Source organism: Porites lutea, chromosome 10, assembly GCF_958299795.1.
Source record: "Porites lutea chromosome 10, jaPorLute2.1, whole genome shotgun sequence".
NCBI lineage: Eukaryota > Metazoa > Cnidaria > Anthozoa > Scleractinia > Poritidae > Porites > Porites lutea.
This window is the reverse complement of record NC_133210.1, coordinates 4,342,350-4,358,543: the sequence shown is the minus strand read 5'-3', so window position 1 is coordinate 4,358,543 and position 16,194 is coordinate 4,342,350. Positions and strand designations below refer to the sequence as shown.

The window sequence follows — 16,194 nt, the reverse complement described above, 5'->3', positions numbered from 1 at the left end:
ACCTCGTTAAGTTGCCGGGAACCATCAACGCCGATGACGTCATCGACTTTTGTTCTCTGCTGGACCTCTGCTAGCACTCTAACAGGGAAAGCCTTATCAATAAAATGCGGAGGAATCTTATTGAGATAAGCTTATCTGCTTTTTCAAGATGGCTTAATTGGTTTGACAAGTTTTTAGATCGATGATATCATAGTTTATTTGAAATTATGTGCATCATATACCAAGAGAGAATATTCTGTCTTGCATATACTTAATTGGCATAAAGCCACCTGTGAATTGAAATCACTGAACCGTAACGTAATTATGCAAGTTCTATTCATTGCCGCTTTCCATTGCAGACACTGGCCTCTTCAGCCCTGACTCTATGATACCCATAAAAAACATGTCAGAAGAAACACTGCCTGGAATTAACGTTCGTTTAAGTGATTATATTAAGATTATAAGCAATTTCAAGCTGGGGCGTTCAGCTATTAAGAAAGAAACCAATTGTATAAGGAACCGCAGTCTGTGTGCAGACGAACCCCCTCCCTCAGAAAAAATCTGTACACAGGCTAAAGAAACTGTTGCTGATTAACTTAGCTCCTGATTATTTGTCTTCCAGGTTTATTCGTAGGCATGTATACATATGAACTATTTAGACCGCAGTCTTTTTCCATAGAGTTCCATTCGTAAGGCGATGCACTGATGCCATGCACTCGGGTACAACCTCAACACTATAGCTCTAAACGGCTGCATCTCGTGTTTTTCAACAGAACTTTGGTCCTTGTTGCCATCGAAGTCCTGTAAGTACAACAAAGGGTATGCCATGCTGATTTATATTCTAATTTCATGAGGGAAAACGCGGCGTTCATTTACATCAAAGACCAAAAAATACAATGGGACACTCCCGAAATCCAATCCTAAGTCCAATCGGTAAATATCAAATGTTTATTTTTTAGGACTTTCCTGATTTTATTGCAAATGATCCAAAGAAGTTCCATATTGTTCTTAGTTTCAGGGTGCATGCAGGAAAACGTGCTCACAGATTGCTGAGAGACTTACGGAAAATCTCTTAATGGCATCTAGGGGAACGGAAATACCGTAAAATTCCGAAAATAAGCCCCGGGGCTTACATTTTTCAAAGGCCCTTTTTGAGGGGCTTATTTTTGGAGGGGCTTATATCCGGAGGGGCTTATCTACGGAGGGAAATTTGCGCGGTTTCAAAATCGATTGGGCTAGCTTTATAGTTGGAAGTAAATTTACTGTTTTTGTTTTGTTTTACTTTGTATTTGAGGGCAATTTTCCAAGTAGAAGCCCCCGGGGGCTTATATTTAGAGGGGCGACTTAACGGAGGGTTTTTTGCGTTACCGGTTTGGGTGGTTTATATTTGGAGGGGCTTATACATGGAGGGGCTTATTTTCGGAATTTTACGGTATATGATTTAAACCGTATAGCAATGCACACTGAATGCAGTGTTATTGGAAACGACAATCATTACGTAGAAAAACAAAGATTGTTATGTAACTTACTATTTTATTTCCATCAACTTGGTATTGGGTCCACGACAGTCCATCATAGTATTGCAAAGAGTATTGCGTGACCCAGCATGCTTCATAACTCGCCCCTTGAGTAGCAATTCCAGTCAGATTTACTATGCTTTGTGTGGCAATGGTCAAATAGTGTTGTGTATCATCGGACAGCGGTCTCCAACATGAGGGGCCATGAAGCCTTGCGTTATACGCCTCATACCCAGGTCTAAAAGAGGATGCTGAGATGCCTTTGTCTTTGATTGAACCGCTCTCTAAACCGAGGGGCACTAGTACTGAAACTGTAAAATGATAGGGCTCAAGAATCCGTTGATTCCATTCAGAAACGTGGGATAAAAAAAATATATCAAAATGAAATAAACATGTCTAAAAAACCTTCATGCCTAATGTTTTTTCGGGAGATCAATGGTGCTGACCAGTCAAAACGCTTAAATATTTCTGGGAACGAAGGCTTCATTCCCACAAATCATAGCCTGAGACCAAGGCTCTGCATTGGAGGAAAAAGAAGAAAAAAATCGGCGTGGGCAAAAAAAAACATCGGCGAGGGAAGCGAGCCGAGAGGTAGTCTGGAGAGGGGAAATCATTCTCGTTCCCAGAGCTTCGATCCTTTTGGTCAGCGGCGAAATCGTCCCCGCCGCTGACCAAAAGGATCGAAGCTCTGGGAACGAGAATGAGGGGAAATGGGATCTTTAAAATGGGAAGGTTTCCTGGATGAGAAATCAAATTAATGCGTCTCTAAACAACTACCTTAGGTAAGATGATTTGCACATAATTTATCCTATTCGTACACACCTTCACATAAGGAGCCAAAGAATCCCTCGAGACACACGCAGCGGGTTACGGGATAGGGCTCACAGTGGCCTCCATTCTTACATGCCTTAAAAGGCACACAAGGATCAAATTGGCGAAAAACCATACTTATGTATGAAGATCCTCTTGTTGGCATAAAGTCTGTTTCGAAAACTTCTCGTGTACCAAGGTTCATCTCACAGGACGCTCTTACCGCATAGAAATTTATGCTGAAGCATCTTGGATCCCGCTCACAGGTAAACAGGCACCCTTCAAACGTTTGCGATCTCACTGTTTTTAAAACGTGACCCAACAAGGCGTAATCAGCGATTCGAAAGCTGTTACTGCAAACATTGCAATCTGCGGAGTGTTTTTCCAGGATTAAGACGAGAAGAGTATAACAGGCACTAGCTGATAGCTGCATACTTCAAAGCACCTATAATGAATAAATAATAAATAAATAAATAAATAACAGAGTTTCCAAAAAGTGGCTCTTCATCTGTTTTGTAAAAGAAATCAAAATTTATAAAAAATATCCTTACTTATGATTGAAGATAAATGTAACTTATTTACAATTGATAAAAAGAAAATTACACTAAAATGTAAAGTACAACTAGGTGTAAAAGATTTGAATGGCTATAATTTACTTTAGAAATCTCAAGTGTATCTAGCTAGAGGAATGATTCAGTTATTTCCCTGCAAAAATGTCATAAGTCATCAGGTGATCAGCGACGGGGGGCTATTAAAAATCTTTAAAGCTAGGGCTTTCTGCAAGTTGCTAGGCAACGTTTTGGCAACTTCTCGTATTTCGAGCAACTTTTTCTTCTTTCATATTTCACAATGTTTTACTAGACAATTTATCAATTTATGAATTTCTTGCCAAAAAAAGGAGCCAAATCCTCCCCCCTGGGGCAGATCATGGGCGCAAGATAAAAGTAGGTGGACTGCTAAGTCAGCGGTGTTTTAGAGAAAATTCAAAATGATGGAAGAAGATTCACATTCGACTGACTTGAGTGTCTCGGGTGAAGAAGGTCTTTTAACAACAACAGCAACTTGTGGAAAGCCCTATTTGCAGCATAGTCCCTAAAGGTACCGTTTTCAAGTACGATCGAGAGCCTAGTGGTAGAACTGGAACAATGAACGCCGACCAGTTACTAACTGACCTGGGACCAGGCTCTACAGTGGGGAACAAAGGCAGAAAACGGGGTCAAATTTGGTCAAACAGGATAAATATCGGCGAGCGAAACGAGCCGAGCGGTGGCCTGGGGAGGGAAAAAGGGCGTCCGCCACCCTTTCCCGGAAACCTTCCAAGAAAAAGTAAAAAACTGAAGATATGTTATTTTGGTGTATGGTTCAAAATTTATTTTTCTGTTTGTTTAAACTTATATTACCAAGATTACCATATTCAAAAGAAGGAAAAATTTAAACCAAGGATAAAATTATACTATAACATATATACAAGAAACGCGATTTTAAAACTAGTTTGCTAATGGAATATTTTCTTTTTTTAAAGATGCACAATTGAGCTCATTCAAATTAGTATATGTTTGTTGAATGCCAGAATCACACTTCATTTGGCAATGCCGTGCGACGCCTCGAGATGCCGCGTTCACGTCTGTTGAAGCAACCTTAAAGTTTTAAGAAGAGCTCGTGCTTTGTATTATTATTAGATGTCGGTTAGTGAGAGAGTTAATTAATTGTGATGGCCGGGGACTAAACTATTAGGCACCTCTTTGAGGAAATCTCAGTTTGAGGCAATACCTCTTTTTCAGCAAAATGCGAATTTCTGTTCAAGACACTCACCTCACCAGCAACTGTAATGATCAGCTCAGCATCGTCATGAATAGGTAAACATTTAAAAGCTAAGTTATCAACTCTGCTGTTTTTCGCAAGTGCGGCAAAGTTGCTGCATGTCAAACCAAACGGAAATTGAGTTTTTCATCGTCGACAACATAATAGATGAATTATATACACAAAAAGCCTGAATAATAAAAAGTCAGTAAGGCCCGGTTGTCTGAACGAATTTAACCGGTGTTTAACAAAACCGCGTTCTACGGCATTTTCGATCATTTCATGCCCGATTAGCTTGTAAACATGACCCTCAATGAGTTATGGAAGGAAGGTGTGTACCCTAATACAAACAAGAAATCTTCTGGAATAACTCAGTGCTTAAAACAAATACTAGTAAGAAGATAGTTCAAACCCGCCATCAGAGTGGTGTAGATGTCCTCAAATCTCTTGCCCTAGCATATTACTGTACTGTGTTATTCAAAAAGCCTTGTTTCGATCGTTCTAATCATTGCCTTGTTTCGCCTGTCGTCAAAAATTATGATATTCAAAATTGACGGCAAGGCTGATAGGACAGCTACTTTGGATGGGTAATTTATTTTGTCAGTATTAAATTTGCCTAACCGAAATATTGAGGAAATAAATTGCCTATCAACTAATCATTGTTTGGGTGTTATTCTATATTTATTGCTGATCCGCCTGATCTACTTCAAGATCCGGCTTTCCCTCGCGCTACAGTTTGTCCAAGTGGTCCTTGCTGAAAATTTTTTCTAAAAATTATGATGTTTAATTTACAATCTATCAACATTTCTGACGCTCGATGATAATTAAAAATGCATGGTTCTGATAATGATTCCTACAGACAATCGGAAAAGACGCATCGGGTGATGGGGTATGTCTTAGACTCCCCTACGCATTTTTCGGTCTTGTGACATGTCGTCATCCAACAGCATAATTTTCTTTATCTCTTTACTTTAAAAAATTTGAAAGTCAATAGCACACTTTTAAGAAAATGGCGTAGGATGTTTTGAATATCAATATTATTACCGATTTTGTTTACACGTATACAAAAAATAACATCTTGGTGAAGGTAATATTCAAAACTTTTTAAATATAGATGAAATCCTTTATTTTCATTGGCGGAGAAAAGGAACAACTGAGTAAACTCAAATGTAATCTATCCAATTTTCGCCTTGGCATGATTTACCAAATAATTTAAATCTGAAATGTGAGGACATGATATCAATATAAGAGGCACCTATCATTCTCTCTTTAACTTCTTTCTACTCTGTTGACAGTTGAACTTAAAACTGTTTCTTTGTACCTGTAAAGTTGAAGGGATATCACACTAGACAAAGTGCTACTGGTGCTACAGCGAGCATTAAGGCTGTTGGTGACGGAGCAAGATATTATTCATTATGTCAAACAACCCTTGAAGGCAATTTAAATATACAGTACACGTATACAAAACCGGCAAGTTCCACAGTATCAATATCACCAGCATCATCGTTGAAAGGACACCCCCCAAAAAAGAAAAAAAGCGCGGTTGGGTGTTTCAAGCTGGGAGTTATAAGTACTCTAATTATATAACGTTGCAGAGATGTAATATTCCAATCAGTCGCAGATACTGATGTGATAGAGGAATAAAAATGTTGGCAAACGATGTGGCGATCATCTTCGTTGTTGTCTATGCAGTGGAGGCTGCATTGATCATCCTTGGAAACGCGTTCACCATCTTTGTTTTCTCAACTCCGACTCGGACATCGCATATAAGAAGAACTTGTTATCTCTTGATAAATCTCGCCGTTGCTGACTTACTTGTGGGTATTACAGAGCCCATGATTCTGGGGATGGAAAAGTACCATCAGATGACGGCGACAACGTCAAAACCGAGGGGAATTAACGAAACAAACCCAGTGAGGGGAAAACGAGAAAATGCTCTGCGAGTAGTATGGATACCAGGAGCAATGCAACTTTTTGTATCAAGTGCATCGGTTTTTTTTCTCGCCCTGATTTCCCTCGAGCGCGCTTTCGCCGTGTTAAAACCGTTGCGGCATCGTGTTGTTAGCACTCGCGTTTACATCTACAGTATTGTCGTCGTATGGGCTGTAGGAATTTTCATATTTGGTCTGATGGCTCTTTCCTTTTATTACCAAACGCTGGCGAGGGAGACTGTTCATGTTGTTGTACTTTTTTGCCTTTTCATATCTTTTGTGTTGATTTGTGCGAGCTACCTCAAAATAAGAACACGATTGAGCGGCACTGCACCCGAAGTAGCCGTTGTCAACCGCCGTCAAACTGCTGAGTATAACGTACGACTTTCAAGGACTCTGTTCGCGGTGATCGCTTTGTCGCTGCTGTTTTGGCTGCCAGCGTTTGCTGTTTACATAGGTAGGGACATCTGCAAGAGGTGTTTTCACCCATACGTGGTGTGGACGGTCAATGTTTTCCATCTTGCCAATTCTTTAGTTAATCCCTTCGTGTATAGCTTCAGGATGCCGGTATTCAAAGAAGCGTTGGAGAAATTGTCGAGAAGACGAAGGCACGTTATTGGAACAAGAAATATCGAGGCTACAAGTCTGTCTTTGAGTCCATCTTCTACTTCGAGGATGAATCACACAGGTTTCTCGGCTGCCGCAACATGTGGGGGTTCTCAGTTAAATCTCTTTACGGAAAGTGGAGATCAGCTTTTTACAGCGAGTTCACCGAAGCTTTCACCTGTAGTCAGCACTGCTCGCATTGGTGCAAAACAAGCAAGTACTCCTTCGACATCCATAGTGACCCGATTATAGGCAAAACTCCGATGACCTCATTTTTTACACTTTGCTCATTAGAATACGAGTACAAGGCGTCGCGCGTATGTACAAATCAAGTGCAGAAGCTGATAGAGCTGATTCACTTGGACAACTTGTGAAAAGGTTTAACTCTTTGCAAGGAATAGTAGGACTTGAGCTCAACCCATAGTGGGGTTTCATTGGGCTGCCGACTGCCCGAAGCAGTGGTTTAATACTTTGAGAAGTATAGATTATAGCTACTCCTAACCGGAGGAATGGGATAGATATATATATAACTAGAATTAACCAAAGGTTATGGAGTGCGGGTGACAACGATCGAAGGTCAAAACGCTTTCGTTCCAGCGCTGTGCTTCGCGTACGTTATAAGCCGGACAGATGGCCAAAACACGCGCGTGATCAGATTACGAGTGATAAAATGTCCAAAACGCGCGCGATCAAATTGCGTTCTGTGCATTCCATTCATTCTTAATGGCAGTCCAAATGAATGCTGGCCACATACATGGGACGCATGCGAAATAACAACCTTGAGATTAGAATTGCAGGCCCCTCTTGTCGCCCGCAATTAGCCTTTTGAAAGGAGAAAACGATTGGCATTATTTTTAACTGGAAACCAATTCGAGAATTATCTCAAGTCAAAACAGAGCACGTCTGCTGTAATATGATTTTTAAAAGACCATTCCTCGCCAAAGGAAACACCTTACGGTTACGGTGTTTTCAACCTAAAAACAATGAAAATTTCACTGGGCAAATACGACAGTTATACGCGTATGTTGCAGCGGAATCCACCCTATATGATTAGAAAATGAAGAGGAGGGAGAGTGGCAATGGTGATCTAGCTAACCAACTAACAAATAAAAGAACGAACGTACTAACCAACGTGGTTAGTCAGTTAAACTGGCTAACCAACTAACCAAATAACTAACTAACTGACTAACTAATAGAAAGATGCATTGAAAGTATTTAAACATCTAGATGAATGTGCGTAATGAACTAGGAGTTTCAGTTTGAAGTAAGTGCTGGCGTCAGAGTTGGAGGACAATACAGAGAATACTGCAAATGAAAAATAAAAAGAAGAAAATGTAAGTGACCCCAGGAATTAGGGTGGAGAGCCTTTCTAAAAGAAAAATATGTTATTTCCGTGTATTTGTGTTGTTTGAGAGAGTTCCATGTAATTAGTTGTGATGCGGGACTAAACCATTAGGAACCTCATTTTGAGAATTTCAGTTTAAGGCAATACCTCTTTTACAACCAAATGTGATTTTTTGTGCAAGACACTCACCTCACCAGAAACGGTAATGATCAGCTCAGCATCGCCATGAATAAGTAAATATTTCAAAGCTTAGTTACAGTTGTTCGCAAGTGTGGCAAAGTTCATGTCAAACCAAACGGAAATTGAGTTTTTCTTCGTCGACAATATAATAGAGAAATTATATACAAAAAAGTCTGAATAATGAAAAGTCAGTATAAAGGCCCGGTCGTTTGAACGAATTTAGCCAGTGTTTAACAAAACCGCGTTCGAGGGTATTTTCATGCCTGATTGGCTTGTAAACATGACCCTCAATGGGCTATGGAAGGAAGGTGTGTACCCTAATACAGAAAAGAAATCATCTGGTATATCTCAGTGCTTAAAACAAATACTAGTAAGAAGATAGTTCAAACACACCATCAGAGCGGTATTAGTTATGCAAAAAGCGTTGTTTCGATCGTTCTAATCATTGCCTTGTTTCGCCTGTCGTGAAAAATTATGATACTCAAAATTGAAGGCAAGGCTGATAGGACAGCTATGGATGGATAATTTATTTGCCCAAAATCAGTTTTGCCTAACCGAAATAAGGTACTGGTCAGCTTTCTCGAAAGGACGAAGTGCCTGGGGAGAGAGGATAATCGCGCCAAAAAGTTCCGAAGTGATGACGTTACAAAACTTAATTTATGGAAGTACGAAACTTCTTGGTATATTAAATTGATAACACTAGAAATAACCAAAGGTTATGGAGTGCGGGCGACAACGATCACCGAAGCTTTCACCTGCAGTCAGCACTGCTTGCATTGGTGCAAAACAAACAAGTACTCCCACAGGGAGCCCGCACAATCTGTTTGTGTAGCCGATTGTTTTTTATAGTAAATGTTCTGGATTTACCGTTTGCCTCACCTATAGCGATATGTCACTAACTATGTATATAAATCAATGATAAATAAACGTTGAATTACCTTACCTGTGGTATATAGTCGTCCTTTTACCTCAAAAGCGGTTTTTTGAGCGATTTTGAAGGAGTTTGAATTCGCCGTTGGCTGTTCCTTATAATAGAAGGACAAGGGTGGAATCCATGTTTTGAAAGGGCTCCAGTGCCGGAGCGATTTTCCCCCCAAAAATCGCATCGCACCGCTCTCAAACTCCGTAGCAAAAAGGTCGAAAGATTCACGTTTCTCCTTGTACCTTCCAATTGAAAATCCATCCAAACAGCCCGGAGCTAGCCGTCGAAGAAAATTAAAATCCCATAGTATTCGAGCGGCAGGAATGCGTAGCAAGATTCATACGTGCCAGCCAGAAACCGTCCCGCTGATTGCCTCTTTTTGATTGGATGTCGTTAAACAACAAACGCTTACCAAGTCGTCTTCATCAGTTATTATTTAACCATTTGTTTAACGACATCCAATAAAAAAAAAGGCAATCAGCGGGACGGTTTGTGGCTGGCACGTATGAATCTTGCTACGCATTCCTACCGCTCGAATACTATGGGATTTTAATTTTCTTCGACGGCTAGCTCCGGGCTGTTTGGATGGATTTTCGATCGGAAAGTACGAGGAGAAACGTGAATCTTTCGACCTTTTTGCTACGGAGTTTGAAAGCGGAGCGATGCGATTTGGGGGGAAAAAATCGCTCCGGCACTGGAGCCCTTTCAAAACATGGATTCCACCCTTGTCCTTCTATTATAAGGAACAGTCAACGGCGAATTCAAACTCCTTCAAAATCGCTCAAAAAACCGCTTTTGAGGTAAAAGGACGACTATATACCACAGGTAAGGTAATTCAACGTTTATTTATCATTGATTTATATACATAGTTAGCGATATATCGCTATAGGTGATGCAAACGGTAAATCTAGTACATTTACTATAAAATAACAATCGGCTACACAAACTGATTGTGTGGGCGCCCTGTGGTACTCCTTCGACATCCATAGTGACCCAATTATAGGCAAAACTCACGACGTCATTTTTTACAATTTTGCTCATTAGAACACGAGTACAAGGCGTCGCGCGTATGTACAAATCAAGTGCAGAAGCTGATAGAGCTGATTCACTTGGACAACTTGTGAAAAGGTTTAAGTCTTTGCAAGGAATAGTAGGACATCATCATATGCCAAAACCGTCAAAGATATCTATATGTGTGGCCTTTATATACCTCCGTGTAATTCACCATATTTCAATGTAGAATTATTTGAAGAACTTGATATTTTCCTCCCAAGGCTCAATTCTCCTTATGGGTGACTTGAACGCTAGAACAAGAAAGTATTCTGACAGTGTTTGTAAATAGGGAAATAACCTCATTACAAACGACCAATCAGAATTCTCTCTCTGCCCAACGCAGAGAAATAGTTTTGCTAACGAATTAAACAGTCACGGTAAAAGGCTCCTTGAAATTTGTATAAGTGCAGACTTTAGGATTCTAAACGGAAGAGTCAGTGGTGATTCCCTAGGAAGAGTAACGTTTCATGGCAAAAACGGAGTGAGTGTAGTTGACTACGCAGTATGTGACCAGGATCTTTTATCACACGTTGCAAATTTTGTAGTCAAAGATCCACTGCATTTGTCAGACCATAGCCCTATTACTACTTGGCTGAATATTAACCAAAAGACGAGTTACAATCACACCATACTTGAAGGAGATACTTGAACCTGTTTACCGAAACAATTTCTGCTGGATGGTTTGAGGTCTCCCCGTATACAAACACTAATAGGCGATTATATTGCTGGCGACACATTCAATGAAAATACTGAGCTATCCCTCGAAAAGGTGGAAAACATTTTAATCACAACGGCTAACTGTTGTTTAAAGATAAGAGCAGGTAAAACGTGTAAGCGTATCAAATCATTATCAAACAAAAAACGGTTTGATAAAGAATGTCGTTTGAAAAGGCACGAATTACGAAAATTAGCAAACAATGAACTTTAAGACCCTTTGAATACTACCCTACGTGAGCAACACCATGATACTCTGGCCCAATGCAAGAAGTTACTTAATTCTAAAAAGAATGATTATTACAATGCCAAGATTTCTGAGCTAGAAAAAACTGCAGACAATTCAGACGCGAAAACGTTCTAGCAATGCCCGAAATCGATGGACGACACTAGAAAAGGAGAGGATGTTCCATCAATCTCGGATTAAAATGGGCTACAATATTTCCACAATCTTCATTCAAATGAACCTCTTAACCCAGCGCAGCAAAACATTTGCAATGAGCTACGACAAAATGAATGCCATGTCAACACTCTCGTCCTTTAGATTTCAGGATAACTGAAAAAGAAATACGTAAAGCTGCGGAAAAGTTAAAGAATAATAAATCACCATTTTCGGATAAAACAAGACGCTGTGGGAGCGTATATTTTGGCGTAGTCGTTCTATGCGAATCATACTTTGAACATGCCTTATTGCAGCTAAACAACTGTCATCATATCTTACCAGAGAAGATAAATCCTTCACTCTACTTGTTTGCTGAACCACACAGCTTATACAGTATGTCCCAATCCAGAACAAAAATCCTGTCATTTGATGACAATGTCTGAAAATGTGCACATCTTCAATGCCAACTTGCTTGGAGCCAAATTGCAACATAGGACATAAGTGGTTACAGCCCGGAGAGTAAGGTTTATCTCAGCTCCACTGATACTGACACTTTGAGGAAGATTGACTGACAGATTTACCGAATAACCGCACAGCAGACCACGTCTTCACTCTCCGAACTTTTATAGATAAGTATGTTCATTATCACAATGAAAAGATCTATGCTTGTTTTGTAGATTTCAAAAACGCTTTTGACTCAGTCTTGCATGACAGGCTCTTGAATAAGCAACTTAATTAAAAGCTTATACCACAACTCTTCCTTCTCAATTAAAATTGCCCCAAAACAAACGCGATCATTCCGTTATGCGAGACGTGTGCGGCAAGGCTGTATCTTAAGTCCCCTGCTTTTTAATCTTTATATTAACGACCTACCTTTCGCATTTGAAAATATAATTATCTGATCCTTTTGTTTTGCCAAACGGTGCAAAACTCAATTCTCTATTATATGGAGACTATTTAATCATTTTATCACGATCCAAAACAGGACTACAAAATTGCCTCGATAATCATTTCCTTCATTCTGTACTTCATGGATGATGAAAATCAATCCCAAGAAAACAAATATTATGTTTTTTTAGAAACGTGCGAGAAAAAAATGCAGAGCTTGGTCTTTTCCCTTTAAATATCACTATCAATCAAAAAATTCTCAAATACATTTTGTATATTCAGTCTAAAGATGAGGAATCTCTCGTCAAACAAGCTTTTTTTAATGTCATTCGACTTAGACTGTAATGGCAAAAATAGCTTCCACTCTCATTTAATGAATATGTCAGAATACTTTAAGCTTCCTGACTTAAACCCTGAAATTAACCCTGGAATATATCTCACAAAGCACCCTTCAACATTCTCAAAAACTTGAATTTTATAGATCTTTTAAAACCGATCATACCTCCTCTAGTTACTTGGACTTAACGAGAGGAACAGCTGGGAGAAGGGCTTTAGTAAAACTACGAATAAGCAGTCACAAACTAATGATGGAAATAGGCAGATACAATCAAACTACGAAGGATAATAGGCATTGCCCTTTTTGCGGATGCAATGTAATAGAAGACGAATTTCACTTTCTTTTTCAATGTCCTACATACTCTACGATTAGGAATTGTAAAGTCGACTGTGATTCCAAATATTACCCAGTTACCTATAAACGGTTTGATCAATGAACTGATGAACTCTTCTAATTACTTTGTCAATATACAATTCATAAAATATATTTCAGCTTGTTTTGATGTTCGTGACAAATTATTATCAAAGTAACGTAATTGCCCTGTGTTGTAATTTTGATTCCTAAACATAGCGTTTGCAATACTGTATGTGTTTGTATGGTCATGTAAATAAAGCTCGTTCTTGTTGTAAGGTTGGTTCGGCGGTCACAGACAAAGTTAAAACTTTTACAGCTACGGGTTTGGGATTAATTGTAATTGCTATTGTAATTGGGTTTGGGACTATTGTAATTGCCAAGATTAAGCACGCAAATTTCGTAAAGAAATTATCAGAAGATCAAGTTTTTAAAATGCCAGTTGTTTTGAAATTATGCAAATTTGTGACATTTTAATTGAATGTTTTTCGTTTGAATGTTTAATTTATAGTAAATGTGACAGTTGCGTGTTTGCATTTTTCCACATTGTGATTTTCAATGCTTATTTCTTTCAACGATTAAAAACTATTCATTAGTAGTAAAGTAAAACTCAATCAACTCATAAAGCAGTTACGAATGGATAGATTTGGCGAAACCAATGATCAGCATCGTCATGAATAAGTAAGTTACAGCTGAAGTTATGAACTCTGCTGTTTTGTTCGCAAGTACGGTAAAGTTACTGCATGTCAAACCAAACGGAAATTGAGTTTTTCTTCGTCAACAATATAATAGAGAAATTATTCAATAAAAAAGTCAATAAGGCACGGTTGTTTGAACGAATTTAGCCAGTGTTTAACAAAACCGCGTTCTAAGGTATTTTCGATCATGCCCGATTGGCTTATAAACAGGACCCTCAATGGGTTATGGAAGGAAGGTGAGTACCCAGACAAGAAATCTTCTCGATATACCTGTAAGAAGAGAGTCAAATCCGCCATCAGAGTGGTTTAGATGTCCTTAAACCTCTTGCCCTAGCATATTACTGAGTTATTCAAAAAGCGTTGTTTCGATCGTTCCAATCATTGCCTTGATTCGCTTGTAGTCCAAAATTATGATACTCAAAATTGAAGGCAAGGCTTATAGGACAGCTACTTTGGATGGGTAATTTATTTTCCCAATATTATTTTTGCCTAACCGAAATATTGGGGAAATAAATTACCATCAATTGATCATTGTTTAGGTGTATTTCTATATATATTGCTGGTCCGCCTGATCTACTTCAAGATCCGGCTTTCCCTCACACTACAGTTTGTCCAAGTGGTCCTTGCTGGAATTGTTCGCTAAAAATTACTTGAAAGTCAAAAGCACACTTTTAAGAAAATGGTGTAGGATGTTTTGAATGTCAATATTATTAACGATTTTGTTTACACGGATATGAAAAATAACATCTCGGTGAAGGTAACACTCAAACCTTTTTAAATACAGATGAAATCCTTTATTTTCATTGGTGGAGAAAAGGAACAACTGAGTAAACTCAAATGTAATCTATCCAATTTTCGCCTTGGCGTGATTTACCACATAATTTAAATCGTAAATGTGAGGACATGATATCAATATAGGGAGCACCTATCATTCTCTCTTTAACTTCTTTCTGCTCTGTTGACAGTTGAACTTAAAACTGTTTCTTTGTACCTGTAAAGTTGAAGGGATATCACACTAGATGAAGTGCTACTGGTGCTACAGCGAGCATCGAGAAGGCTGTTGGTGACGGAGCAAGATATTATTCATTATGTCAAACAACCCTTGAAGGCAATTTAAATATACGGTACACGTATACAACACCGGCAAGTTGCACAGTATCAATATCACCAGCATCATCGTTGAAAGGAGACCCCCCAAAAAAGAAAAAAAACGCGGTTGGGTGTTACAAGCTGGGAGTTATAAGTACTTTAATTATATAACGTTGCAGAGGTGTAATATTCCAATTAGTCGCAGATACTGATGTGATAGAGTAATAAAAATGTTGGCAAACGATGTGGCGATCATCTTCGTTGTTGTCTTTGTGGTGGAGGCTGCATTGATCATCCTTGGAAACGCCTTCACCATATTTGTTTTCTCAACTGCAACTCGGACATCGCATATAAGAAGAACTTGTTATCTCTTGATAAATCTCGCCGTTGCTGACTTACTTGTGGGTATTACAGAGCCCATGATTCTGGGGATGGAAAAGTACCATCAGATGACGGCGACAACGTCAAAACCGAGGGGAATTAACGAAACAAACCCACTGAGTGGAAAAAGAGAAAATGCTCTGCGAGGAGTATGGATACCAGGAGTAATGCAACTTTTTGTATCAAGTGCATCGGTTTTTTTTCTCGCCCTGATTTCCCTCGAGCGCGCTTTTGCCGTGTTAAAACCGTTGCGTCATCGTGTTGTTAGCACTCGCGTTTACATCTACAGTATTGTCGTCGTATGGGCTGTAGGAATTTTCATATTTGGTCTGATGGCTCTTTCCTTTTATTACCCAAAGCTGGCGAGGGAGACTGTTCATGTTGTTGTACATTTTTGCCTTTTCATATCTTTTGTGATGATTTGTGCGAGCTACCTCAAAATACGAACACTATTGAGCAGCACTGCACCCGAAATAGCAGTTGTTAACCGCCGTCAAACTGCTGAGTATAACGTACGACTTTCAAGGACTCTGTTCGCGGTGATCGCTTTGTCGCTGCTGTTTTGGCTGCCAGCGTTTGCTGTTTACATAGGTAGGGACATCTGCAAGAGGTGTTTTCACCCATACGTGGTGTGGACGGTCAATGTTTTCCATCTTGCCAATTCTTTAGTTAATCCCTTCGTGTATAGCTTCAGGATGCCGGTATTCAAAAAAGCGTTGGAGAAATTGTCGAGAAGACGAAGGCACGTTATTGGAACAAGAAATATCGAGGCTACAAGTCTGTCTTTGAGTCCATCTTCTACTTCGAGGATGAATCACACCGGTTTCTCGGCTGCCGCAACATGTGGGGGTTCTCAGTTAAATCTCTTTACGGAAAGTGGAGATCAGCTTTTTACAGCGAGTTCACCGAAGCTTTCACCTGCAGCAAGTACTCCTTCGACATCCATAGTGACCCGATTATAGGCAAAACTCCGATGACGTCATTTTTTACAATTTTGCTCGTTAGAATACGAGTAAGACGTCGCGCGTATGTACAAATCAAGTGCAGAAGATGATAGAGCTGATTCATTTGAACAACTTGTGAAAGGTTTAACTCTTTGCAAGGAATAGTAGGACATGAGCTCACCCCATAGTGGGGTTTCATTGGGCTGTCGACTGCCCGAAGCAGTGTTTAATACTTTGAGAAGTATAGATTATAGCTACTCCTAACCG

The 16,194-nt window shown here is 39.5% G+C and overlaps 3 protein-coding genes across 3 annotated transcripts; 2 read left to right on the top strand and 1 right to left on the bottom strand.

Annotated features, from left to right (window-relative positions):
- Positions 1 to 630: 630 nt before the first annotated feature.
- LOC140949398 (lactadherin-like) lies at positions 631 to 2,511 on the bottom strand. The gene is made up of 3 exons (XM_073398557.1): positions 2,319 to 2,511; positions 1,509 to 1,807; positions 631 to 780 (listed from the first exon to the last, which is right to left on the bottom strand). Exons 1-3 carry the CDS (start codon positions 2,509 to 2,511, stop codon positions 631 to 633), a joined length of 642 nt encoding a protein of 213 aa, XP_073254658.1.
- A 3,241-nt stretch (positions 2,512 to 5,752) lies between these two features.
- Positions 5,753 to 6,895, top strand: LOC140949397 (histamine H2 receptor-like). Its single transcript, XM_073398556.1, has one exon. It carries the CDS (start codon positions 5,753 to 5,755, stop codon positions 6,893 to 6,895), a length of 1,143 nt encoding a protein of 380 aa, XP_073254657.1.
- Positions 6,896 to 14,832: 7,937 nt separating this feature from the next.
- LOC140949396 (G-protein coupled receptor 52-like) lies at positions 14,833 to 15,945 on the top strand. Its single transcript, XM_073398555.1, has one exon. It carries the CDS (start codon positions 14,833 to 14,835, stop codon positions 15,943 to 15,945), a length of 1,113 nt encoding a protein of 370 aa, XP_073254656.1.
- The last annotated feature ends 249 nt before the right edge of the window (positions 15,946 to 16,194 follow it).

Bases quoted from the DNA above. Each gene is read 5' to 3' on its own strand.
- LOC140949398 (XM_073398557.1), bottom strand. From the start codon at position 2,511: ATGAACCTTGGTACACGAGAAGTTTTCGAAACAGACTTTATGCCAACA. The intron at 1,808-2,318 runs GTGTGTACGAAT...ATCATTTTACAG, and splicing joins CTTTGGCTCCTTATGTGAAG to TTTCAGTACTAGTGCCCCTC. The intron at 781-1,508 runs GTAAGTTACATA...TTGTACTTACAG, and splicing joins AAGTTGATGGAAATAAAATA to GACTTCGATGGCAACAAGGA.
- LOC140949397 (XM_073398556.1), top strand. From the start codon at position 5,753: ATGTTGGCAAACGATGTGGCGATCATCTTCGTTGTTGTCTATGCAGTG.
- LOC140949396 (XM_073398555.1), top strand. From the start codon at position 14,833: ATGTTGGCAAACGATGTGGCGATCATCTTCGTTGTTGTCTTTGTGGTG.